Consider the following 27,570-nt stretch of genomic DNA (forward strand, 5'->3'; position numbering starts at 1 on the left):
TCCATCAGTTGCTATTAGTAATTGTTGTTTAATGGAGCTCCCATCTTTGGAGACATGATAGCTCTAAATACTTGTTGATGTGGGGTAAATACACCAGGAGAAGGCTGTTACTTTATGTGAGCTTCTGATAATCTTCTGGCAGGCCACTTTCAGATACTGGAAGCTAGATTGGGTCGCCCCATGGGTCTGATTCAGAAGGGCTCTTCTTGTATTGTTATTGGCATAGCAGTGTGTATGTACTGAGACCGGGCTACTTTCTAGTCAGAATGCATTATGCACAGTTAAGAGCAGCATACCTTTATTGGCATACCATAATACAGGGGTAGTCAACCTGTGGTCCTCCAGATGCCCATGGACTACAATTCCCATGAGCCCCTGCCAGCGTTTTCTGGCAGCGGCTCATGGGAATTGTAGTCCATGAACATCTGGAGGGCCACAGGTTGACTACCCCTGCCATAAGAGACAAAATTCAATTATTACGATCAGTTTAAGGAGATCAAGGGTGGACAACTATTAGATTTGCAGTTTGAGCTCTTGCAGCCTTATGGCAAATTATAAAACTATTGCTCCATTCTCAATCAAGGCAGGATTCTGACTGTTTATTAAAAACAATACCTTAATCCGGCCAGATGATCTTTCTTGGGTAAGAATGGGAATAAAAATGGCTAAGAACAATCAAATGCTGGCTTCGCTTCCTTTTTTGTGTAGTTACAACTGGCCTTACATATTTAATGCTCATAGGAAAGCAGTCCAAATGGATGAGAATTGTTGAACAAAGAATCAAAACTTTTGGAATGTCTTTACGTTCACTGTTCTTGGAATCTGCCAAGTCTGATTATGGGGAAAAATAAAATATAGAATTTTAGATATTGCATTTCAAGAATTAATCAGTGCCGCTGGTAAATACATGTACAGTCTATGTCTGATGCTGGTCATCTCCAAATAGGAGACAATCAAAACAATTTGCTTGGTGGTTGATCAGTAGTGAAGTGAGGGTTGTACTAGCCATCGTGTGTGCCATTTTATCATTTTCAGTATGTAACCATAGCTGTTAACATCCCCCATAAATCTGGTGGGAAATTTTTGCCATATATCTATTGATGAAAAATTGATGAGGAAAAAATCTGTGAACTTTGCTGAGGAAGTAACTGCATCTCAGCAAACTCGGGTTTGCTGGCATGGTGGATAAGTACAGACAAGGAGAATGTATACCTTATGTATGGAGAGGTCTGAATGATGCTTTGCACAGCAGTTGTAGTTGCCATGGGTACACTGATTTTACTTCTATGCTTTCCACAGCGACTCATAATGTGTGAATCACAGACGTGCATCTTAAAATAACCATGTACCGATGCTTGAGAGCCTCTTGCCGATCCAGGTGGTTAGGTGTGTGTACATGACCGTTTACAGATGCACAATAGCTGCATTAAGAGAGGAGGACGAAGTTTTCTAACTTTTTTGTTGGCTTTCTGCGCACTGCACAGCAGCTGACTAGCAGGCAAAACCCTTGCCATGGAGGAGATAAGTGGAGGGGAGAAGCATCTTGTTATATAGCTTCTGCTATAAATGAACAAAAGGAAGGGCCAATACAAAAATTGGCAACTCTGCTGAATGTTCTGTAGCAATAATGATTACAATTGGCTTTGGTGAGAGGAAATGAATGGCAGAATTGGCAGGATTCTGTATTGTGTGTCTGTGTGTCTTCCCCATTTTGCATTTGCGCCTCTCTCTCTCTCTCTTTTTTTGGATAACTATAACAGCTGCTGAACTTCATCTTGGAGGAGGAGGAGGAGGATTGCAGGGCTCAGTAAAAATCCCCAGTGATTTCTTTGACACCATAATTAAGAGTAATTAAAACCTTGAAGCTTCAAAGTCTGCCTACATATCCAGAAATAAAACCTCCCATATTTAATTACTTTCATACAATATGATGGGTTGTGGGAGTGCTTTTTAAATCTCTTCTCCAGGATACAAAGATAGAGCTGATGGACAGCTTGCAACAGATAGGTATCATTATGAGCAAGTTTCACCTTCACAAAAGAGGTTTTCCAGGATTTTTCTTTCCTTTTAATCCTGAGTCAGGTAGCTTCTTTAAGGAAATTTAAGGGCACCTTGAGAGTAAAGCTACGTAAGTTCCAAATTGCATATCTTGGACACATAATAGCTTTGTTTGTTTGTTTTTAAACTCTGGAGATACGGTTTTCCAAATGTTAATATTAAACAAAATGTTTTCAAGAATATTAGAATATTCTATTTGCTTACAATTGCAAAAGTTTTTATTCTGTCACACACCTATGTAATTACAACTGCATGTTAACACACTACCAATCCCAAATCACAGCCATCAACCAGAAGTGCTACTTCATATCCTAAATGGGAATTTAGGGATTTACCAAATGAAGCATCGAAGGTTTTCACTGCCAGAGTCAACTGATTGTTGTGGGTTTTATGGGCTGCATGGCACAGAGAGGTTTCCCATCTTGCTGTGTCCTACCTCTGAAGATGCCAGCGGTGCTGCCCTGCTGGGCTGCACTTGCACGACTGGGTGGTTGTGCCAGAGCAGAGAGTTTTCCCCAAAGGCCAGCCTGGGAGCCAAGGGAGTCAAAGTTCACAGCAAGCATGGTGGGGAGTGAAGTCAAGCTGAGCCAGAGTCAAGAGCCAGAGAAACAGTCAAAGCCAAACAGTAGTCAGAAGCCAGGGACGGTCAGAAGCCAAGCTGTAGGTCGACAGCTGGGAGCACAGTCAGGAACCAAAGCCATGAGTCGAGCTGGGAGCATAGTCGGGAACCAGGAGTCGTCAGTCAGTCAGGCAGAGCTTCACTGAAACAAACTGGAACAAGGAGTTGTCTGGGAAGACAGGCAGGAAATGCAGACATTGAACCTACAAAGGACCTTGCTTCAAGGCCCTTCTTATATAGCCAGAAGCCAGATGAAGCAGCCCTCAGCCAGCAGGCCTGCAGCTGGAGTCAGTCTTCATCGGAGAAAGCCAGTGCACCTGGGCCCCATCTACTCGGACAGCATGTTGACCAGTGTGCTGATCTTAGGACAGCTGTCAGGGTAGATCACCTCTGATGCTGCCGTTTGGGGCTTCCTGGAGCCTTTACCTGTGGCCTCCGATGCTGCTCCTCTGGTGAGTCTTCTGGGCTCATAGCTGTCTTGTCCAGGGGCTTAACATCGTAAGGCTGGGCATCAGCCTATCTGGGCCTCAGCTGCTCATCCTCTAGGAGATCAGGCAGCTCCTGGTCTGGGACAGCTGGGTCTTCCAGTGCCTCTGAGAGATCCTTTGCCTCTGGTGCTCCTGGTGCCAGTTCAGAGGGTGTGAGCATGACACCAGCCACATCAGGAACTAATACTACCAGAAATGTCAGGAACTAATACTACCGGCCCACAGCCACAACACCCAGCTTTTTTAAAAAGTTAGTACATTTTAACAGTCGCTTACCCTGAGGGAGGGAAGAATGATGTTACATTTTTTAGGGGAGGAAAAAAATGAATTAAAATATACTTTTTAGAAAGACGTACTGCCTGCAGGACAGAAAAAAATGCTTTCTACATGTCAGCATCGTGGTGTATTCTGAAGGGTTTACACAATGAGTCCAGATGTGCTTTTTCATTACAAAGTCTTTCATTTTATTTTTTTATTTTTTGAATAAAGGCTTTCTTGCAGGCAAAATGCAGAATGCAAGAACTTAGAATGTTAGCTCTCTTTTCTTCATTTTGAAAGGAGTGGAGAAAAGAAACTAGACAAGCCAAACAGAGTAATTCTTAAATGCATTTGAAAAAAGAGGGAGGAGTTGGTATGGCTATGGAAGGCCCAGAGTCAACAGGAGTGGTCAGTTTTAATCACCTGTTCCAGTCATCCCTCCCAATTCCATCAGTGGGCACAGCTGACAAAGCAAGTGTCAAGGCAACTGAAATTAATTGATTCCTTCTACCATGCGGTATGCCTGCTTAATGACAGAAACAGTGCTAGGGCAGGCTTTCTCAACCAGGGTTTCACGAACCCCCTGGGGGTTCTTGATGACCCTGAAAGGGTTTCCTGAGTGGGTGAGAGATAGTTAATCTTTAAATAGGACAGGGTCCTATTAAATAAAAGAGTAAGGCCACCTGGGGAGGAGTTAGGGCGGGCCCTGTCCAGGATAAAAACTCAGAGGGCCCAATCAGGAGCCACGAAGCGGCTCCTGATTGGGCCCTCCGAGTGTCCATCCAGGGCCAAGCAGCCAATGGGGAGGCGCGCAAAGTGCCTTCCTATTGGCCCCTCACCAGGACAGACCAAAATTCCATTCACCCAGCCCAGTCTGGCTGCCAGTCTGCTCCTGACCACCGCAGGGAGAGGAGGTCAGCAGGGCTGCCAAGGGGGATGAGAACAGAGGCTTGGACAGGCTGCGCCAGACCTTTTCGCTCCAAGGCTGTCCTAACTGTCATTTTCAACTGCAAATTGCCTCAGAACCCTGACAGAGCTGGCAGGAGGCTGCAGAGTGCTCCCCCCCCCTTTCAGGCCTGCTGCGAAGGAGCCTCTGACAGGCCCTAACTGAGGGGAGGAGGCCTTTCCAAGAGCAACGCAGGGGAGACTGAGGGCATTCCTTTTGAGGGGGGGGGGGCTTTCCCCTTCTGCCAAACAGTTGCCTGACAGGGAGGCTACAGAAAAGCCCCTTCTCACTTGAAATACTGCTCTGGCCAGGGGTTAGACACGGCCAAGCCATGTGTCTTTCTTCTTTGCAACTCTCTGCAGATTTGAGGCCACTGCACAGCGTTATTCTGCAGAGGAAGCTGGCTCTTTTGTCTCCTGTTTCATCTGCACAACAACCCTGTGCAGTAGGCCTCAAGTCTTTCAATTCAACAACAACCTGTGTGGGAAGCCTTAAATGTTTCTTCTCTACCACAACCCTGTCCAAAGTTGCCCTTTCTGCCTGGGGAGCTGATCTTTATACTCTGCAGGTGAGCTGTAATTCCAGGAGCTCTCCAGGCCACACCTGTAGGTTGGCTACCCCTGGGTTGGAAATATTCCTGGAGGTTTGGAGGTGGGACTTCAAAATCGTACAATGCCTCAGAGTCCAGCCTTCAAATGAGCCATTTTTGCCTGCAGTTGGTAGGGAGTGGTGCAGGAGTGTCCCTCCTGGCCTATGGGTTATGGCCAGCCCTTATCAGCAACTGTTTGTATTCTGGGGCGCAGACAGGCAGACCAGCATCAGTCCTGTGAGTCTGGAAAGTGCAGGAAGATCTAAATAAATATTTACAGCCTGAAACTAAATAGAGAACAAGTAAATGTCTGGAGACACATCGTTACTGAAATAGTAACTGGCAAATAACCTTGGCCTGGCAAATAAAAAAAAGCAGTATTAAAAACCTTACTAAGGTCAAGACTGCTGTGCACAGACAGTCTTCTTCTTAGGGTTGCCAGCTTCCCTGTGAGGCTCACTACCCCACCTCCCTCATGGGGAGTCTGCTATGGAGAGAGAAGGGGAAGACGATTGGAAAATGCTTTGAGACACCTGAGGACTGCTGGGTCGCTGCGGCCCATTCCCAGTTCTCTCAGATCTCTCACAACCCTACATACCTCACGGGTTGACTATTGTGGAGAGACAAATGGAAAAGGTAAGCCGCTTTGAGATTCCTTTGGGTAGTAAGCAATAGGGTACAAAAATCCGTTCTTCTAAGGAGCAATCATGAAAGAAGCATGTGGGCACATAACATTTTACCAACAGTGAAAATATGGGAGACAGAAGGAACAGCGTGGACACCTGTGTACTGTGACTACCCTATGTGTATTAGGGCAGAGGGACATTTCGGTGAATGTGGCCTAATTCACACAAGAAGGGAAATGACGCAGAACTGTGGGGAATTGGTTGCCATGTACTCTTCCCCTAAGAAGAGTCTCCAGTCTGATTTTCCCTTCACATATCTGAGGACATAGCTCTGGAAAGCTCATCTGTAACCACTATGCCACAATTCCCAAAGGTCAGTCCACTCCCACAATCAACGAACATTCCACACCACAGGTTCTTGACACCCATATCTCCACACCCATATCCTCATTTGCCACCATGCCACCACAACCTCCCACACAACACACATGACAACCGCATGCCCTTAAAGACTGGACAACTCCTCCCCTTCCTCTTCCCACTGCCAAGCTCTAGCGCCCGTTGTATTCTTGGAGACAACGGGCTTTGCCCCTAGTTTCTTATAATTTTAAAACATTTATTAAACATTTATCCAATAATATGAACATATATGATCATGTCAACCCCACAAATGACCAATGATGGGCCTGGAGAGAGTGGGAAGGGGAGGTGTATATACAGCTGTTTCCCGACCATATTCTGCACAATTGCACCTCTTCCTGAAGAATGTTTCTGGGGTAAACAAGTTGAGAAAGGTTGTGCTAGGGCAGTGGTTCTCAACCTTCCTAATGCCGTGACCCTTTAATACAGTTCCTCATGTTGTGATGACCCCCCCCAACCATAAAATTATGCAAGTTTCCTTTCACAGAAATTAAACCAAAACTGATAAATGGCATGAAGATCCATTGTTCATGCTTGTATATAAATTGTTCCCCCCCCCCGGGGTTTCTCAGTTCAGTTCTTCCTCTTGTCCCACCATGCCGATCTCGCTGGTTTCCGCTGCTCCAGACAGACAAACACTCTATCTTGATCTACCACGCAAGGCTGTTCTGTGGATGGCGCCCCCCCGACCAAGCTCCTTGCCCTGCCGCAACCCCTTTGAAAGGGTTGTTTGACCCCAAAAAGGGGTCCCGACCCCCAGGTTGAGAACCACTGTGCTAGAGTGTTACTGTAGCAGCCCTATCAGCCCTGATTAACCTGATCTCATCCAATCTTGGACGTTTAATGGGATAGGTGCTTGAATGGGAGGACTAGGGCTGCTGTGCCGAGAAAGGAAATGACAAACCACCTATGCTCATCTCCTGCCTTGAAGGCCCCATGGGGTGAGGTTGCCATGAGTCCATTTAAATGGCATGCTTCACACTTAGGACATAATTGCTGCCATTTTGTATTTCATTGTGAAGCTCAGAAGGGTGCAAAATGTAGACGGAAGAGATCAGCATCTAAATGCATGAACAGTCATTATGCTCTTTGTGTGGCCATAAGCAGGCTCTTTTCAGACCCATCTACCTCACAGTGATATTGTCAGGACACTACAGTCAAGAGTCATAAAGGATGATACAGTTAAGAAAGAGTGAATGTTTTGATGACAGGCCATCTGCTTCCATATGTTGTCTGGGTAGAACAGCCTTTCTCAACTTTTTTACCATTGAGAACCCCTTGAAACATTCTTTAGGCTTTGAGAAACCCCAGAAGTGGCGTGATCATGCAGAATATGTTTGGAAAGCATAGCTGTGGACATGCCCACCTGAGGCCCTTCCCCTTCCCACCTCCATCATTGGCCATTTTGAGAGAGGTCATATCACCCAATAAACGTTTAATAGATATAGACATAGACATAGATACACACACACACATAAATTAATTAACTCCCACCCATTCAGGAAATCCTTTGAGGGCTGTCAAGAAACCTCTGGTTTTCATGAAACCCTGGTTGAGAAAGCCTGGGGTAGAAGAAGCTGGGTTCTTGTTGATGGAGCTTTTGCAAGAAGTCCAAGTTGTAAGTAAAACATGTTGAGTTCCTTTACAACAGTGATCCCCACCCTTTTTCGGACCGGGGACTGGGGGGGGGCAGAGGGAGGCCTGGGGACCGGGGCGGGAAGAACAAGTTCTCGTGGGCACATGTGTACGGCAAAATCTCATATCGGCACTTGCACAGAAAGCAGCTCCCGTTCGGGTTGCTTTTCCCTCAGCCAACCCAAACCGGAAGAACTGCGCGTCAGCCCTGCCTCTTCTATTGTGCCCATGCGCTGATTACCTCAGTCTGTTTTCGTACGTGCCCTCTATGCCCCTTGCTCATGAGCCCTGACTATTTTATGCTGTGTGAGGCAGGGCAAGCCAAAATGGTGGCTGATCAAGCAGTTGATGAGTGGCAGGAGAGCAGAGGCTGTTGAGCGGGAGGCAAGGCTGCCGGTGAAACGGCCCTTTCCCTCAGGGTCCGGGCAGTGGCAGGTGTGTGAAAAGGGTGGGAGAAGCCGCAGCTCGTCTCCTGCATGTTGCCACCATGCCACTTCTTTTGTTTCCATTGGCTGCACTGCGCAGCCACTGTCATCTGAAGGCAGTTTGGAGAGGGGGCAAAACCTCACACTCCTGTGGCGCCCTGATTGGTAGCCTTCCGAGCGCGCCTACTCAGACCAATAGGAAGGACAAGGAGAACCAATGTTTGATTGCGCCCCCCCCCCCCCCGCGCAGCACGGTGCTCACTGCACTGGGAGCAATTGGCTGCTTTGGCAGCCGATCCGTTGACACCTAGGCCCATGGCTAGGCTTGAGTGATTTGGCCGCAGAAGCAGCCGATCGCTCCTGGCACAATGAGCGCCGTGCTGCAGGTGGGGAGGGAGGCGCGCCCACTGGTGTGCCAGCACCTGTGCCTCCCTCCTCCCCGCTGCGGCCCGGTATGGAGGGCTCCACAGACTGGTATTGGGCCCTAGCCCGGGGATTGGGGAACACTGCTTTACAAGCATCTGGAAACAGTTCCTTTGGAGAACCTGGAAGGATCTTCCTAAGTTCCCATTATAATAGGTACAATGAGATAACTGAGTGTGGCCCACTTGTTTTCCTTGTAAGAAAAGTGGGATCTGACATGTGTGCTTTTGTGATGGTGGGAAGCCTTCAGGGTGGGATGTAGGGTTACCTTTGCTTCAATCGTGTCCTTCTAGTTTTGAGCCATGCAACATTCCAATACCTCTTTGTCACTGTGAGAGTGTGGCTTTCAAATTGTTAGCAGAGTTTAAATATGCAAAGGAGGAGTGAAGAATAAATTACTTTTTTGAGAACAGAAACAACTTCATAAAAAGAGGGGAAAGAGATAGTCTTAACTCAATAGTTAGTCTAACTTACTGTGTTCTTCTGGAGGGAAGCAGAAAAGAAGCGTGCTCAAAAAGAAGTAAGTATCCAGTTGAACCAATCAGGACACAGAAAGAGATTATTTGAAAAATATCAGGACATTCCTGATCCAAATATGCTAACTGCGCTTCTCCTCCGATGCCCCCTTTAGGGTATTCTTTATAAACTGTTGGTTCATGCACACGACAGCTCTTGTATATTCCAGTACAAATAGCCACAGTAGTCCATACCAACAATGCTGAAGGAACAGCCTAAATTTTTCATAATGCAGCCATTACGTAGCATAGCTGCCATTACTGTCTGGTTTAAGCAACTGAATTGTATATTTTTGAATGGTGTATTTTTAAATTGTGTATTTTTATCATATTTTACCATGAACTCCCGTGAGCCAGCTTGCTGGGAGCAGCGGCATATAAATCTAATTATAAACAAATAAAATAAACCAGCATTCAAGTAGCTTATAGGACTGGACGATTAGAGAAACAAGTACCGTAATAAAATACACATCAGCATGTGCAGATACAGTATTGATTTTATACGTGCTTTATTTCTCCATATGGCCTTTTCTTTCTATTGAATTCTTTACATGCAATGGTGGCTTAGATATGTTTTGAACAAGGTTTTTGAAGACATTCTGTGGAGGGCTCCTCTTTGTTCCTTTGAAAGGGTAGTACAACATGGGCAAGCGTGCTCCAACATGTAATGGTTGCTTTTAGCTTAATTGCAGATTGTGTTTAAGTGCCCATGAGCGACAGAATACACTTGAAACCTGTAGTTTTAAAAAAAGGGCCAAGCTGAGATGTCACTGAAATTATAGGAAGACATCCTGGCTATAAGCCTTTGCATATTTACTCAGTGATAATTCCTCTTTGTTTGCATGGCATAACAGCCATATATTTTTAGGATCCAATATTGCATAGTGTACTGTTGCAATGATAGAAACCTAATCCTAAAAACAGAGAAAAAATGAGAAATTTGTGCTGTCTCTTTTTGCAATAGGCTTGTATTATGGGGGGAAAGGAAAATAAATGACTGAAAAATAAATCTTTCTTGTTTATTGGTTTGTTTGTTTATTTACACTGAATATATTTGATTCTTCCATTTACAGGGACCAGCATTTTCACGGTTTACGAAGCTGCTTCTCAAGAAGGCTGGGTCTTCCTGATGTACCGAGCGATTGATAGCTTCCCCCGTTGGCGTTCCTACTTCTATTTCATCACCTTAATTTTCTTCCTTGCTTGGCTTGTTAAGGTACTGTAGAAACGATTCTGCCAAAGCTACTCAGAATATAAATCAGGTTACACTGGACTCCTTTTGTGTCTGTACTCTGTTCTGCCTGTCATGTTCCAGAGTGAGCCATTGCTTTTAAAGATCAATAATTCTTTTGTAGAACGTGTTTATCGCTGTCATCATTGAGACATTTGCTGAAATCCGTGTACAGTTCCAACAGATGTGGGGCTCCAGGAGCAGCACTACGTCAACCGCTACAACACAGGTAAGTATCGCCAAAGTGGCTCTGAATCAGTGGTTCTTAACCTGGGGGTCGGGAACACTTTGGGGGTCGAATGACCCTTTCACAGGGGTCGCGGCAGGGTGAGCAGCTTGGCGGGGAGGGAGGGGGAACGCCATTGTTGCCACTCCTCCTGAAGGTGCCCGCCAATTTATATACAATTTATAACCAATGTATATACAATCATGAACAATGGATCTTCACGCCATTGGTCAGTTTTGGTTTAATTTCTATGAAAGAACCCTTGCATAATTTTATGGTTGGGGGTCACCTCAACATGAGGAACTGTATTAAAGGGTCGCGGTATTAGAAAGGTTGAGAACCACTGCTCTGAATGCTTAAATTCCCATTGTTTTTGGCGAGAATGCTTGACTGACCAGTAACACCTTTTGTTCAGGTGTACGAATGCTGCTGCCCTGTTATATATCCAGTTCAGAATTGGCTGATTTCAACATCTGCACCATTCAATATCTATGCAATTGGCGTAATGGCATATATGCAGTTTATCAATCCTAATTAGATAACAAATAAAGGTTTGGTGGGGAGGGATGCTTTTGCCTGAGGGGCCATTGGATAAGGATGAATGAGGTGTTCTGAACTCTTAGCAGTTGTATGCAATTAACAGCAGCCAGAGTGCAGACAGATGGACACAGCGTCGTGCTGAAGGGAAAATTTGGCAAGAGGGAGGGAAGCAATGATGAAATGCATTGGCATGCTGTGAAGGGAAGGTACAAGAAGGAGAGGCCTCCAGAATAAAGATGTAGGTGGAGGGATGACCCCGTGGCAAGAATGAGTGATGCATTATGGCAAGGGTGACCAGACTTTATTGACCCTGCATATATTAAACTTCAGAAGATCAAGAGCCATGAGACATACTTTTTAAAATGTTTTTTTGCCCATACTCCACTGTGTGAAATATTAAGTTCTTACTTATTGCATCATACTAATTGGTTAAAATGTTAATTCATAATATAGCAGAATTTTAGAATTAATGATTTACTGAACCACTCATGAAGAGGGAAGAGAACTGGAGACCTTCTGGAATCCAAGTGAAGGATTAACAAGACCTTAGGTGTAAGAACGCAAGTCTGCTGCACAGATGTAAAACAGGAGAGGCGGGAGAGATTTTAAAGCAAACAAGCAGCAGCCAGAAGAAGGAAATGGAAGGAATGTGTGAAAACAGCAATTGTCAAACTTTAGTGTTTTGATATAAAACTTTTAAAGGACCAACCCCAAGCCCCCGTGGCCAGACTGCTACTTTTCAAAATATGCTGCGAGCTACAAATCCTCCACTCTGCTTCTGTCCTCTGTTATCCTCAGAACAGTACCAAAAGAACCATGTCAGATGCACGTCACTTTTGTATTGCCTTTGTGGCCAAGAAAGTCAGGTCTCAAAGAGGAGCTATTCCTATAGGCCAGGGGTAGTCAATCTGTGGTCCTCCAGATGTCCATGGACTACATTTCCCATGAGCCCCTGCCAGCAAATGCTGGCAGGGGCTCGTGGGAATTGTAGTCCATGAACATCTGGAGGACCATAGGTTGACTACCCCAGCTATAGGCCATGACCCAAGTTATAATCAACTTGATTGGAAATGGATCACAAACCTCCAGCAGTAACTCATAACCCAGGGTGAGAAACATTATTTTAAACCATTTCCAATGACTCCTTCAGGCAGAAGCTTACAAACCCTCCTTCTGGAGGCTGAGCTTTTAGATAGTTACTTAGATAGATTCAAGTAGTTAGCTGTGTTGGTCTGAAGTAGCACAACTTCAGTCCAATAGAACCTTTAAGACCAACAAAGATTTATTCAAAGCGTGAACTTTTAATTTCCTCAGACTAAATGAAAAAACATCATAACTCACAGGCATAACTCACAGAAAGAGTAGGTGACTGTAAGCCATTCTGAGGCTTCTCCGGGTAGCTGAAAGCCACCTCCCCCCCCCCCCCTTCCCAGCTCTTCTTCTCATAGTTAGCTAGCTAGCTAGCTGGATGGGAGAAAGCATGGATCCAAAATACTATTACTACAGTTGATCAATTTGAATCATGCAAAAGTTGTACTCTATTAGCTGATCTAAAAAGTGATTGATACAAAAGTGAAAAGGAAATGGAGAAGTCGAGATTTCTCTGGAATTCCAGTCCTAATCAAGTATATCGAAACCACCAATCTTCATTGTCTCGTTTGAAGCCCTTCACACCATCAAGCTGACAGCTCTTCCCTTCCTCCAAACTGCATATGGAATAAATGCCACGTTTGTATCCTTCCAGTCTTGAGGGCCTACACAGGGCCCCTTCTTGCCCTATAATATTGAGAAACTGGTTAGTTTAATAAATAGGGATTTTTATCCATTTACTGTTTTCTGCTGTGAGAAGGAATTTCCTAATGATGGGAAAGGGGACAATTTCCCCCAATCCCTCCCTCTTGTTACAGACCCATGCATTGTGCCTAACACATATACTTGAAGCAGTATTTCAGGTGGCATGGTGGGCTATAGAGGGATGGCTGGAAAACTCCTGTGTCACATGCTCTGCTTTGCTCACAGGTGTATCACTGGGGGGAAAAAACAGTGACTGGTCCTGCTTCATGGCTGATCACAAATTTGAATTTAGGTCCATCCAATCAAAATCCAGATTTAGGACACTATATCACATTTGGTCAATGCCACTGAATTGTCCCAGCAGCTCCAGTCCCTGCCCCCTAATCAAATTATCCTCCAGAAACATGCACATTCAACAGTTCCTTGATTCTTTCCTCCCAGCTGAGACCAGGGCTGTTTCTGCACGTATGTATTTTTCCCCTGTTGTCGATCCTGCAGAATTCAGACTGATCTGAACCATCTTCCTTTCCCCCCAAATTGAAACAGACTAGATTCTACACTTAATTGTGTGGGTGCTCTCTCCTTCCCACTAGATTGGGGAAGCTCAGAGGGGGGAGGGGAGTGGTGGTCATGAAACTCCATCCGGCACTGAAGGAGCACAAGGCTAGATAGGGGTTTATTTCCTGCTGTTCATCTCCTGACTCTACAGCCAAAGTGGGAGGTGGGGGGGGTGGAGCCCGAAGCTGCTTGTTTATTTTTCTTTTCCTGAGTTAGCGAGGGGGGGAAAGACAATCTCAAAGGCAAACCTCATCACATAGAAGTGTGGGCATGGAGCACAGCCACTTTAGAAATGAGGGTAAAATAAGTCTTGTGAGGGAATGGCAGCTGGGAATCAGGCAGTCTTTGAACTGAAGCACTGACCAATCAGCAACCAACTGTTTCACTATGTCAGCATTGGAGGTGTGTGGGAGGAAGTTAATTTGGCAAAATGCAGATATCTACATTTAATACTCAGGCTTTTGGAGCAGTTTTCTCAAAGGTAGCAAGCTATATCCACTCCTGGATATTGCGAGGGAAAGGTAGTGTCACCATGGATTAATCATAGATGTTGCAGTAGCAAAATTTAAAGTGCTGAATATCAAAATAGAAATCGAATAATGTGTAGATAACTTTTTAAAATTAGGGATCACTGGGAATAGATTCAGCCCACTGTAGATTCAGCCCAGCCAAAGTCATAAGACCTTTGGCAGATGGGCTGTTTTCCTATAAGAGTAACTTGAAATGTTACAAAATTCTATTTAACAAACTCTTTCATGTAGGATCTAATGTGCAGCCCATAGGGAAATAATCATATCAGTCATACACTCATATTTTGCTGCTTATACACCCACCTAAAAACTACATGAAGTAAGATTTTTGTAGAATAGAACTATAATCACATTTATAGAGTCTTCTAGAACATTCAAAATACTTAACGTACATTGCATTCATTATCTCAGGATGCACAATCCTGTAAGCAGGCCAGACTTGGTTTTCCTTTTTATAAATATAGATAGAAGATAGATAGATAAGATATAGATAGATAAGATACCCAATGCCAACGCAGATACATACCCAATTCCTACGCAGATAGGTTTGGATCCTGTGACTCACTTCTTCTAAGTCATATTCTATGACAATGTTCCATCATGCCTTCCCCCAACATGGAAAAAGTTTCCTTTAACAAATACTGGCTTCATCCTTCATAAAAACCCATTCTCCATTGAGGATAGATGGTAGCTGTGCTAGTCTGTAGCAGCAGAAAAGAGCAAGAGGTCCAGTAGCACCTTAAAAACTAACAAAATTTGTGGCAGGGGATGAGTTTTCTTGAATCACTGTTTGGTATCTGAAGAAGTGAGCAGTGACTCACAAAAGCTCATATCCTTGCCACGTATTTTTTAAATTTTTTAAAAAACATTTTATTATGCTTATTCATCTACAAATAGCAACATCACCACTGAACAAAAAAAACCATAAGCACACACAAAAATAACACAATCACTTCACAACCTAAAATTTGACTTCGCACCCAGCTCGCCCTTCTGGACAAATAAACCTTCTTCCTATGCTAAGAAAAACAAATGAGAATTGTCTACTGCTTCACTTTCTTTGTGTATTGTAAAAATTTTGCCGAGTCCAGAAACATTTTCTTCATGTAGCTCCAGGAAGGTCTCCACTGTTCATAATATTTCTCCAAGTTTTTGTCCTTTAATAGTGCCGTTAAAAAAAAAAAGATTTAAAATTCTATCGGATTCAAAATACTGCTGGACAATCCAAAACCTGTATAAAATGGGAATGCTTATTTACCCTTAAAAGGTGCTGCCTATCTTATAGGCAGCGGTGCAGAATTTGGCAATGTAAACAGTTTTATGGTTGCCTCCATCATTTAGCATCATCTTGATCTTTCCCCTGAATGGCAGGCCTGAATATTTATCTAGAGTAGGTTGTAGTAGTTTGCCTCGGGTTGTATTATAAAAGGGGCAATAGAGGAAGAAATTCTCTCTAGTTTCTACCTGTCTTCTGTTACAAGGATATAGTCTCTGAGATAGAGGAATTTTCCTGTAGCGACCTTCCAAAACAGCTGTGGGCTGGGTTGATATGATGGCCTACCCCATACCCTATCAAACAGTGGAGCTGAAAGGTATTGTTCAAAGTCTGCATATAAAAACAATGGGACTTTGGTCTCTTTTTCTTCTTACATCAAGAGGTTTCTTTCTAGAAAGCAATCATCAATGTGCAAACGCAATACAGAAATGGAGTTTCAGAAGGAAATATCTGTTTTGTTTTGTGTCTCTCTGAACACGTAAAAGACTCCTGAAACTTTCCCCCCTTCTTCCAGATGTTTCATGAAGATGCTGCTGGAGGATGGCAATTAGTAGATGTCGACGTGAATAAGCCTCAGGGCAGAGCTCCGGCGTGTCTACAGGTACATCATTGCTTTTTAATAAAGCTATCAGTGTAGCGAACTTAGTGGAGGAATGTTACCTTAGAGTGGTGGCAGCAAGAGGGGAAAAAATCTACACGGCCACAGTTTATGATCCCATGCAGATTCAACATCTGCCTGCTAATTATGGTTGTCAGGGCTTTTGGATTGGTTCCTATTATTATTGTTGTTGTTGTTGTCATTGTTATTGTTGTTATGCTTTTATTTGTTGCTGGATATTAAACTGATGCTGATAACATCAAAGAATATTCACTCTGGCACGCTTCTGTGTCCTGCCCTTAGCCTTTCTGGAAGACCGATACCTTTGTATTCTTTATTCACAGCGGCTGTGTCCCTGCCAAATGGGATAGACTCAGACTGTAGAGCATGTGCTCCTACTCTAATGACATTCAGCCACAATATATCACTCCAGTGTTAGCAAGCTGCCCAGGAAGATCTGAGCAGTTCTACAGCTCTCCTTTCTGTTCTCCAGAAATAACTCAAAACATCACACAGTTTTGTATATGAGGGCATGAGCCATATAAGCAGGTAGCAGTCCACAATCAAGACTGAATTTTAATGATATGTTAAATGCTGATCTTAGGCAAGCTGATTTTATATCGAAATAAACGGAAATCGATGCAGATAGCTTCTCCATGTCTATGAGGTTTTGGTTTCACGTTGCATTTAATGCTGTCACAGTTCTGATGTTTTTGACGTTTTCATCGCAATGGCCACAGTTGTGTTTTTTTAAATGTGTGGCAATCAGCCCTGGACTGGGCCCTTTTATGGATGGATAAAAATGATCATGGATGCGAACAATTAAAGGAATGCTTGAAGAGGCTGAGTTAGTTTCAGCAGTTTATAGGCCATGCTATTCCGGATGATATGGGTGGACAAAAAAAGAACAAATGACTGCAATTTGAGCTTGGGAAACTTGAAAATTTGGTGGATCCTTTGGGATGGCTTCTTCATTTGCAGGGCAACCATAAGCAGTGTTACACCCTTCTAAATCTCGTGTGGGTATAACTCTACTGGGACTTTCACGGTGGTCCCTTTAATGAGGAAGAAGCACAACCCAGAATTCTACTACAGTCCTATTTAGACAATGAGACCTTTATGAGGCTTGGGCACAATATAAATGATAGACCATTGCCCTTTGGAGGTAATGCTGACCAGCCAAGTGAACCAGGTGGCAAGGGGGGAAAAACAATATTGTACCTATAGGCAGCTATAAAAATATGTAATTGATGAAAATTCTGTAGCACAGCTGTGCTGTCAGCACTTTCATTGCACTGAACACTATGGAAGAATCTCTGTCTTGCAGCTGTGGCATTTTCAACGGTAACCTAGTGCTTACAAGATTCTCCAAAAATTTCTGTACATTTCACATTATAATTGCCTTGAGGACTATGGCAGGCTTTCTCAACCAGGTTTTTGTGATAACCTGGTGTTTCTTGGTAGCTCAGGAAGGGTTTTCCAAAAGGACGGGAGTTAATTAATTCATATATATTTTAAAACATTTATCAGGTGATATGACCATATATAGAGCCTCTTGTGGCACAGAGTAGTAAGGCAGCAGACATGCAGTCTGAAGCTCTGCCCACGAGGCTGGGAGATCGATCCCAGCAGCCGGCTCAAGGTTGACTCAGCCTTCCATCCTTCCGAGGTCAGTAAAATGAGTACCCCAGCTTGCTGCTGGGGGGTAAACGGTAATGACTGGGGAAGGCACTGGCAAACCACCCCGTATTGAGTCTGCCATGAAAACGCTAGAGGGCGTCACCCCAAGGGTCAGACATGACCCGGTACTTAAACAGGGGATACCTTTACCTTTACCTTTATGACCATATATATGGTCATGTCAACCTCCCTCCACAAAGGCCTGTGATGGACCTGTGGGGGTGGGAAGAGGAGGGGGCCCCATAAGGGTGTGTACACAGCTTTGCTTCTCAACCATATTCTGCTACATCTGTGGTTTACTGAAGCCTGAAGAATGTTTCGGGGATTTACGATGGGTAAGAAAGTTGAGAAAGACTGCGCTATCGACATGCAGTCAAAAACAAGTACATTAACACACTGACATTTTTTCTTTTGTGTTTTCTTTTGCACGATTCCTCTAAGACCCAAGGACAAATGTAAATCAAAGGTCGACATTAAGCAAACCCTGCTCACTAAAAGAAATGCATACCTTGCCTCAAAGAGTAGGGCTTTGTCTTTATTTACATGCTAGAGAGCAATGCTCATTAATGAATTGGTGGCACTTCAAAGCACAAACTGAAAAGAATTACGGTAATCAAATTACCTTGTCCGTGTGTTCCTGGAAACAGTCTTGATAAATGTTTACTTCAGCTTTTATTCATGCAGACAATACGATCTGTTCAAGGCAATACAGTGGGGGTGGACCTTTCCAATGCAAGGAAATCGCAGCAAAAATAAAAAGTGATACATTCGGGATTTGGCATTAAGAACTCTTCAATGGAAACGCAAGCGAAGGGCACTATAGTTGCCTCACTGCTCTCATGTCAGATCTGCAGACTCCTTTAAAAACAGAGTTCATTAAGAAGTGGCTTAGATTATCTGGGAAAGAAACTGCAAATAAAATTTCCGAGGGAGAATCTGTTAGAACTGGAGGTCCTCTTTTTTGTAGAAGTAAGACTGAGTTAGGTTAGGTATGTAAAATTTATATTTTGTGGAAAAAATTGCATCTTCTGATTTGCAACCATTTTTCATTAATTGGGCAGCTTAGAAAGGGATAAAAATGCTCATCCATGTCCTCTTTCCAGCCCCAATAACTTTTAGGTAGTATCCCATCCTCACAAATAATGGTAGTATTTTTGGGGGGGTGGGGGGGAATCCTTTACAACCTTAATTGATTCCATTTTTTTCTGTTGAAATACATGTAGCCAATGATATTTGGTTACATGAGGACATCACAAAGGGCAGGTATATAATTAAAAATAAGCAAATTCCTTTACCTCACCTTGTTTCACATAAGATTAACTTGCCCTCCACAGAATCCCCATGCAGTTGACTCTCCCTCACTTGAATCTCCACCTTCCGGCTTTGTTGGGTTTGTAAGAAGAGAAAAGACCAGCTTTGACAGGAAAAAGGTTGTGCCAAGATGGCCGAGCAAAGATGCAAACTCCCATAAAAAAGTATGGAAGGGGTTCACATTGGGAAGAAGTTCAGCCAATGTCTCCCCTTCCCCTAAAAGTTATCCCCATGCCAAAGAAATTGTCACAACTGAACATTTGATCCTTTCCTAGTATGCAACATTCCATTACACCTGACCGTGACTAGGAAACGAAGTGAGCCTATGGCTGAGTTAGGGATGCCAGTCCGCAGGTAGGGCCTGGGGATCTCTCAGTTTTACAGCTCACCTCCAGACATCAGCTGCTTTGGAGGGGGTACTCCATAGCATTTATCTCCAAATCTTGCCCACTCCTGTATCCACCATCTCCAGGTGTTTCTTGACCCAGATCTGGCAACCTTAGGGCTGAGAGGAGAGGAAAACCTGCTCTTCATTCCATGTTACTGAGGTGGCCAGGAAAGGGCCACCCCTTTTCTTTCATTTAAGGGAATAATTTCCATTCACTTCTTTGTAAAAAAAATTATACTCTGCACTAGGTATGTGCAAAAAACAAACAAAACAATTTGGGATTCAGCCAAATCCAAAAGGTTTTGGGGCTTCATCACCAGCTGATAGGCACACTGGACACTTCCTCTTAACTGCAGCCAGCACACCCATCAGCTGGTGATGAAAGGCACCTGACTCACTCCATTTCAATGCCTCCCAGGGTCGGAAGGCATTTAAATGGAGCATGCAGGGCTCCTTTTGTCATCAGCTGATAGGTGCATGCTCTCCCCCCACCTTCTCCAGTACTGTCTAAAAAGTGTGTGTGTGTGGAGGGGGAATGCATTCAGATGGCCGATTCATGGCTGAGTTGCTGATTTGAACAATCTGAATGCAGGGAATGTGCAATTCGTTTCAGATGAGCCGAAAAACTACCCAAATCAGCATTGATCTGGGTACTTTTCAGCTTAGCCCAGCCAAACTGCTCATGGCTACTCTGCACTTTAAAGCATTGCACCTACTCTCTCTGGGTGTCCCACCCTACAGATAGGGGCTAATGAGCTTCATCTCCAGGATTCCTTGCAGAATACAGGCCTGTTACCAACCACACATTCAGAAGCCTTAAGGATTCTTAAGTTTTCTTGAGAGGGGACAGTGATTTCTGCTGGTTCCTCCACCAACACTGCAGAACCCCACTTTGCCCCTTATGCTGTACTTGGGGGTCTGTAAATTTGGAAGGCTCAGTGGGAGGGGGAACTGGCAAAGTCCTCATCTCCCTCTCAAGAAACTGTTTTGAAACTGCATGGCTGGATACAATCCACAAGCTCTTTATCAAAACAATGGACCCTTAGCTAGGTTTTATGACCTGTGACTCTCCCTAAACATCAGCCACCCCCCCCCAAGATATTTCACCATTCTTTCTGTAGAACTGACCCGTGAGAAAAATGGTTGATGTCTCTGGAATGTATAATGAAGTATGCAACTATAGCTAATTGCTACCCATTGTTTTGGATTTGTAAAATGCCGGTAGTTGAATCTACGTCTGTTCCTGTGAAATTCCCCTGTTGTTGCCTCTAGCATGCAGACTGTCCCTTTGTTAATTATTTGCTTTTCACCATTGCAATGAATCATTTGGCACAGTGAACTGTCAGAGAACAAGCTTTGCTAAATGGTTTGCAGTCGAGACCTAAATAGAGTTCCGCCTTTCTAAGTCCATTGAGGTCAATGGGCGTAGAAGGGTGTAACTCCAGTTAGGATTGCGCTGTTGGCCTCCCTGTTGTTGCTGGTATAACGTATTTTAGCTTGCCGTAGGTTCCTGCCTACTACGAATTGCCCCTGTCTTCACACTATGCAATTCTCTGTCTCGCAGAAATGGTTAATCTAAACGCTGGGTTTCAAAGGACTTTTTCCCCGAACTCTGTTGGAAGTAACTTATTCTTTTAATCCTGTATGAAAGACATGCTTTCTTTTGTATTGTTTCCATTCTTGTTAACAGCCCTAAATAATAGGGGGGAATTCATTTATTACTCCTCCTTTCTCTCTTTTCCCTTTTCTAACACCAAATGTACTTTTCCTGATAACATGTATAGAACAAGCATGGTGTGATATGGAGATACAGAACTGCAGCCAGTCAGTGGTCTTGGCAGGCAAGCTAGCAAAAGCCAGCAGCTTTACTTAACATGGGCTTTAGGGCCTCGGTTTGCAACTACTCCAGTTGCCAGTGCAGCCCTGACCTGCCCTGACCTGGACAGCCTAGGCTAGCCTGATCTCATCAGATCTTGGAAACTAAGCAGGATCAGCCCTGGCAAGTATTTGGATGGGAGACCACCAGGGTCCAAGGTCATCACAACAATAGAGGCAGACAATGGCAAACCACCTCTGAATGTCACTTGTCTTGAAAAGAAGAGTCGGTTCTTATATGCTGCTTTTCTCTACCAGAAGGAGTCTCCAAGCAGCTCAATCAGAACAGCTTTATCAGTGATGTGGCCAGGCCAAGGCCACCCCAAAGCTGGCTGCATGTGGGGAAGGAGCAGGGAATCAAACCTGGCTCACCAGATTAGAGGTCCATATTCCTAACCTCTACACCAAGCTGGATGTGATTTGGCACCACTTTCCACTATCATTGTCAGATACCTGTGAATGTCCTAGATCCATCCCAGTTAGGCTTCCAGGCTGACCATGGGGTAGAAACAGCACTAGTCACCCTAACAGACCTCTGTTGCCAGTTGGACCAAGGTGGGTCGGCACTACTTGAATTATTAGACCTTTCAGCAGCGTTCAACACAGTCAACCATGAGCTTCTAGCTTACCTCCTCGCTGAAGTTGGAATATGGGGGACAGCCCTTCAATGGCTGATCTCCTTTCTCCAGGGCTGCAGACAGAGGGTTGCAATAGGAGAGAGATCTTCAAGCCGCCACCAACTTACATGCAGAGTCTCGCAAGGAATGGTCCTCTCCAATCCTATTTAACATCTTCATGTGCCCTCTAGCTCATCTGGTACAGACATTCGGGCTGGGTTGCCATCAATACGTGGATGACTGCCCTGATTCTCCCACAGAAACATTAGTTAGCTACCTGGAAGCAATGACAAAGTGGCTCGAGCAGAGTCATTTGAAACTCAGTCCTTCAAAGACAGAGGTCCTATGGCTGGGCAGGAAGCGTCCAAGCGAGGAAGCATGTTTGTCCAACTTGGACAGTGTGCAGCTATCAGTGGCTCACTTTGCCAAGTTGATCCTGGATGCTTCCTTTTCAATGGGGGCCCAGGCCACAAGAGTAATACTATTAGTGCCCTACTTGGCCCTGGAACACCTAGGTACATTGATCCACACAACTGTCACCTCTAGGCTAGACTTCTGAAACTCATTCTTTGCAGGCCTACCCCTAACTTTGATCCAGAACCTACAGCTTGTCTAGAATGCAGTGTCCAGGGTCCTTACAGCAATACCATGGTCCCACATTCGGCCCATTCTCTAACAACTGCACTGGTTACCAGTCGAATTCTGGATCAGGCTTAAGGTTTTGGTAATTACCTTCAAGGCCATGTGTGGTCTGGGCCCAGTGTACCTGAGGGACCGTCTTTCTGCCTACATATCTCAAAGCGCTCCACACACTGCCACCTCCAACTGGCTAATGATCCTTGGTCCCAAGGAAGTCTGCTTGTCCTCAGGTGCTTGTCTGCCAGGTGCTTGTCCTGGCCCCCACCCGGCATAATGAGCTCCCAGAGGAGATCAGGGCCCTAACGGAACTAAAATAGTTCCGCAAGGACTGCAAAAGGGAGCTTCTCCACCAGGCATTTGGTTGAGGTCAACTGAAGCTAAACAGCATCTACTGGGCCCCTAAACCTCCCTCCCTTGAACCTGTACGACTGAACTGACCAACGACGGGTCTGTTAGATTATTTACTCTTTTGGAATGTCATCTTCTGTTTATTGTTATTATTGTTGTAGTTGCATTTCTTTTATTATAATCACTGTGTTTGATGTATTCTTCTTGTTTACATTTCATGTGAACTGCCCTGAGCCTTAGGGGAGGGCGGTATAGAATTGTAATTAATTAATGTATGAGTTGCAATTCAAACAAATAGTTCTGAATTTTGAGTGCAGTTCTCAATTTTGGGTGCACAGAGGGTTTATTTATATTTATATATTTAGGAGATGTCTACCAGCTCCCCAGAGACCTGCTAAAGGGTCAGAAGGATACCTGAGCTGGCTCGCTGGGAGGGCGGTATAGAAATGTAATAAATTAATTTAATATCTTGGCTTTTCTTTATTCTTTCCCAGGGCCAAGCTGTCTAGAGAACAACTAACAGTGTTATTCTCATCCTGAGCATGGCTTGTGCAGTTCCCATGGCTTTTCTTTCTGAATTGGATAAAAAGGAAACTCCAGCTTGCCCAGTTCAGAGGAGAAACTGTGGGGTGACAGTGAGAGAAGAGTCCATGTGCACATTCTGCCCATAATTAATATGGAGAGGGGCTGGAGCTTAATGCTGCCCTTCAGATTGGCCCATTCTGCACATATTAGATAATGCACTTTCAATGTACTTTATAAGTAGATTTTCTTGGATCCATTATGGACATGTTGGATAATGCACTTTCAGTGCACTTCAGAAGTAGATTATCCTGTTCTGCACAGGAAAACCCAGTGCAAAAGCACATTGTGCATTACCCAATGTTTGCAGAATGGGCCCAAGGCTCCCTATTTCTTCTCCTCCTTTTAGCTGCTTACTGGGTAGTTTCTTTCTCAGTTGAGTCATGCAGCTTTCCTAAATGCTGCGGTATGGCCACTGTCACTTTGACAATTCAACATGATCACTTTGGCAAGTCAACACAATGAAGTGAAAAAAGACATAGAGTTGGGAGGGAGGTGGCACCCACAGCAAAGAATGTAGAAAGAAGGCATGCAGTAGGGGTCTCTCACCCGCTTCTATGCCATTGCTTTTTTTGTGACTCTTTGTTCTTTACTTGCCTGTTCTCTTTACTGCTGTAAGCTGTCTTAAACATTTTAAAGTTGTGAATTTCCGGTATTCTGCAGAGGGTTGGACTAGATAACCCTGTAGGTACCTTCCAACTCTATGATTCTGTGAAATACAAATGCATGAAATAAAATGAAACAAATCTTCACCATGATCACTCTATCTATCGTATGTAAACTGTTCTCTGGTTTACATTAATATGGGCAGGGTAGTCTTAGCAAGCACACAAACTGGCAGGACAGTTTCAAAAGGGAGTTCTACTTTCGGCATCTCTGACTTTATTCTATTATCAGAAATCATGGCTGGAACAATTGCGCAGAGTTGCTTTTTGCAGCTGAAGCATTCCTCCCTGCTGAATCCCAACCATCTTTCTCTTTCTGCACCTAACTTATCAATATAACTCCCACTAAAGAAGATGTATAAACATCCCCAAACCTCCCCCCAAACAAGCATTAAAAAATATTTTTAAAAACCTGAACACTTGCATGCTCACACGCATGCACACCAACTCACACACACAAAAATTAGACCATCTTGTGACTGGAAAACCAAGAATACAAACCAAAGAAATTCCTCCCCCAGCTTTGGTAATAGAGAAAGTCCTGCAGTTTATTTGTACCATCACACACTTATGGCTGAATTACAGAATGACAAGGTAAATGTATGACAAGGATTTTAGTCGTAAGGCAAAAAGTGGTCGAAAGCCAGCGAAAGCATTTGAGAAGATGGGTAGAACAGGCTCACCACAGCTGGAACTGACTGAACAAAATCAGGAAGGACAGACTGAGTGAATGGAGCAAGAGGTCCTGGCTAAAGTGGAAGGAAACAGAGCAGGGAATATCCAGTTTTCTTCCAGAATTCGATTACGGCAGAAGCTGAGGGGAGACCGCCGTGACTCTTTCCCCTTTCACAGCAAATACCAATTTTGAAATTCATTGGGTTTGCTCCATTTCCAATATTTCTCTCACTTGTGTAATGCCTGAGGCACTTTGGACAGATTAAGTGGATGTGCAGTGATAATAGGATCTGTAAGAAAGACTCCCCAGCTTGACCTTATTGCTGCGTTTTGCAGACCTGCTCTGGAGAAATGACTTGGGGCCAACATGCTTCATTTTTATTGTGTTCCAGCAACTTCTAATATACCTCTAGGGCTCCCCTGGCAAACTGTGTACACTAATATAAATGATCTCATCCAAGGTCTATATAATTCAAAAACACACATTGCCCGAGGTTCAACAAGCGTTCCTCTCTCCAAAGATTGGAGACTGTTGTATAAATCTGGGGGGGTAACAGAAATGAGTGTATGCAACATCTAAAAATAGTTGTAAACTGGTGGTTTCTTTTGAACAAGCCATGTGGTCATTTAGAAATGCCCCTACCAGCCACATGATAGGTGACCGCGAATAAAAAAACTGTATTGTACAAATTTGCTGTGCTTGGATTGAACTCTGCCATTTTGTATACTTCATAATCACTTTGCTCAGCTTGTTTTGGAAGCAAAGCTGTTGTGAAACTCAAGTGTTAAAAGACACCACTTTTCTCTATATGAGGCCAGAACTGTTAATAGCTCAGCAGTTTCTCATTTTGTCGTTTCCCCCTAATACTCACCCATCCTTCACGAACACCCTAAAATGAAAGTACATCTCATTTTAATTGTATCTCATTTTGGACTTTTAAATGGTATTTTACAAGTCCAAAATTATTCACCAAAAGAATGAGACGGCTTCTGTGCAGTCCCACATGGAATCTGTGCTTTCTCAGACCTGCCACTGAGAAGGACTCACAAGCTATATATATAAAATTCTAGAAGTTCCCAAGAGTGCTCACCCCTCCCCTCACAGAGGGTGTCTTTCACACCCAAAATCACATGATGTGGGAGGGGTTGGCACTCGCCCCTCTGTTCTTTTTCTGCAAGCTGAAGAGAAATTTTACCTCAGATTCAGAAGGAGAGGTGAACGACTCAGAATTCTGATATTATCGGCCTTGTAGGACAGGCCCATGCTTAAAATAAATAATTAGACAAATAAATAAATATTTTGGGGAAGAAAGAACGTATAAACGAGGGTGAAAATGGCCCCAGATGGAGAGCTCTGAGTCTGTCAATTCTGTTCTGACAGAAGACCTACTCAACGCCTTAGCCTTGCTACCAAACCACCTCAGAAATGGAGGGAAGGAAGAGCAGTTCATCTGGAAACTCTCTAGGAAATGGCCTCAGGGTCTCAGACCCAAAAGGAGAGTCCAAGCAGCTGATTTATGGGCCAACAGCCACCTCAGGTGAGCTCAGTGCCAGTCTTAGTAGTGCCTAATTGGATGAGGAATCTGCCCTGTCTAGGGCTGATACTACCCCACTGGTGAAGGAGAGGGAGCCCAGTCGGCTGATTTATGGCCGGCAGCCACCTCTGGTGAGTTCAGTGCCAGCCCTGGTGGTGCCTAATGAGAGGTGGAATCTGCCCTGTCTAGAGCCACACCAAGCCCACTGGCGAGGGAGACAGAAATTGGGCATTGGCCTATCATTCTCATTTAGAGGCGGTTTGTCTCCTCGATGCCAGCAGGCACCATTTCCTTTATGTTGAGATCTGCTGCTGCTGGCTGGGACTCTCGATTGACGCCAGTAACCCAAGGGCTGCCCGGCACTGAGAATCCTTGATCATGTAAATCATGACTGAATGTGATGTGATGCTGAATGTGAGAGCCAATTTGTGTAGTGGTTAGGAGTGCGGACTTCTAATCTGGCATGCCAGGTTCGATTCTGCACTCCCCCAAATGCAGCCAGCTGGGTGACCTTGGGCTCGCCATGGCACTGATAAAACTGTTCTGACCGAGCAATAATATCAGGGCTCTCTCAGCCTCACCCACCCCACAGAGTGTCTGTTATGGGGAGAGGAAAAGGAAGGCGACTGTAAGCCGCTTTGAGCCTCCTTTGGGTAGAGAAAAGCGGCACATAAGAACCAACTCCTTCTTCTTCTTCTTCTTCTTCTTCTTCTTCTTCTTCTTCTTCTTCTTCTTCTTCTTCTTCTTCTTCATGTCATAATTTGGTGCCAAGAGATATCATCTGTGTTGAGGCGCAACTCATCAATTTGTCAGTTCTCTGACAATGATATCCTGAGCATGCTTGCCTCCATAGCGTTGCCACTAAGCATGGCTGCCAGGCTTTGGCACTGCCAAGCATCAGCACCAACAGTCGCTGCCAAGCAGTGCCACTGAGCATTGCCAAGTGTCACTACAGAGTGTGGGGAAATTCAAGGGATAGGCAATGGTGCTCTCCCCCCTCCCCCGTGGGGGAGCAGTAAGCTCTGCCTGCATTTCCAACAACCATGAAAGATTGGGAAAGTGGTTGGACATGGGGGTCCTAGGCTATATAGATGCCATCACCTGCTGCCACCATGAGTAAATCTTTGACACAGTTGCTGGCAAAGGATGTGAGACCATCTCAGAACTGATTAGTATAAGGGCTCACATAGCCTTCTGTGTATAAAGACCCTAAGTAAACTTGCATTCACACCTGCATTAGCAGAAAATGGTATGTTTAGACTCAGGAGGGGAGGCTGTGCTTATTTTGGATTGTTTTAAATTAAGCATTCCAAATCCACCTCCATCATTTTGGATGTACAACCAGCAATGATTATATCTTTTTGACATCTCCTCCCCCCCCCCCTTTTGAAATGGATCTGCTTCTCATAGACATCTGCAACCAGGTCAATGATCCGCATTTGTCCACCAGTATGTCATAGATTTCAACTCCTGAAGACAGGTTCTATGGGTAGAGTAGAT

The 27,570-nt window shown here is 44.4% G+C and overlaps 1 protein-coding gene across 7 annotated transcripts in view; it reads left to right on the plus strand.

Moving 5' to 3' along the window:
- The window catches only part of NALCN (sodium leak channel, non-selective), a 315,418-nt gene that overhangs the window by 118,822 nt on the left and 169,026 nt on the right, over positions 1–27,570 (plus strand). For all 7 annotated transcript variants that reach the window (XR_013232146.1, XM_077343802.1, XM_077343798.1 and 4 more), the window contains 3 exons: positions 10,076–10,218; positions 10,358–10,462; positions 15,672–15,758. Coding sequence is in view for 6 of the 7 variants with exons in the window: in XM_077343802.1 (XP_077199917.1) it covers positions 10,076–10,218; positions 10,358–10,462; positions 15,672–15,758 (335 nt within the window). In the remaining variant the exon portion in view is untranslated. The remainder of the gene's footprint in view (positions 1–10,075; positions 10,219–10,357; positions 10,463–15,671; positions 15,759–27,570) is intronic.

Source organism: Paroedura picta, chromosome 6, assembly GCF_049243985.1.
Source record: "Paroedura picta isolate Pp20150507F chromosome 6, Ppicta_v3.0, whole genome shotgun sequence".
Classification (NCBI taxonomy): domain Eukaryota; kingdom Metazoa; phylum Chordata; class Lepidosauria; order Squamata; family Gekkonidae; genus Paroedura; species Paroedura picta.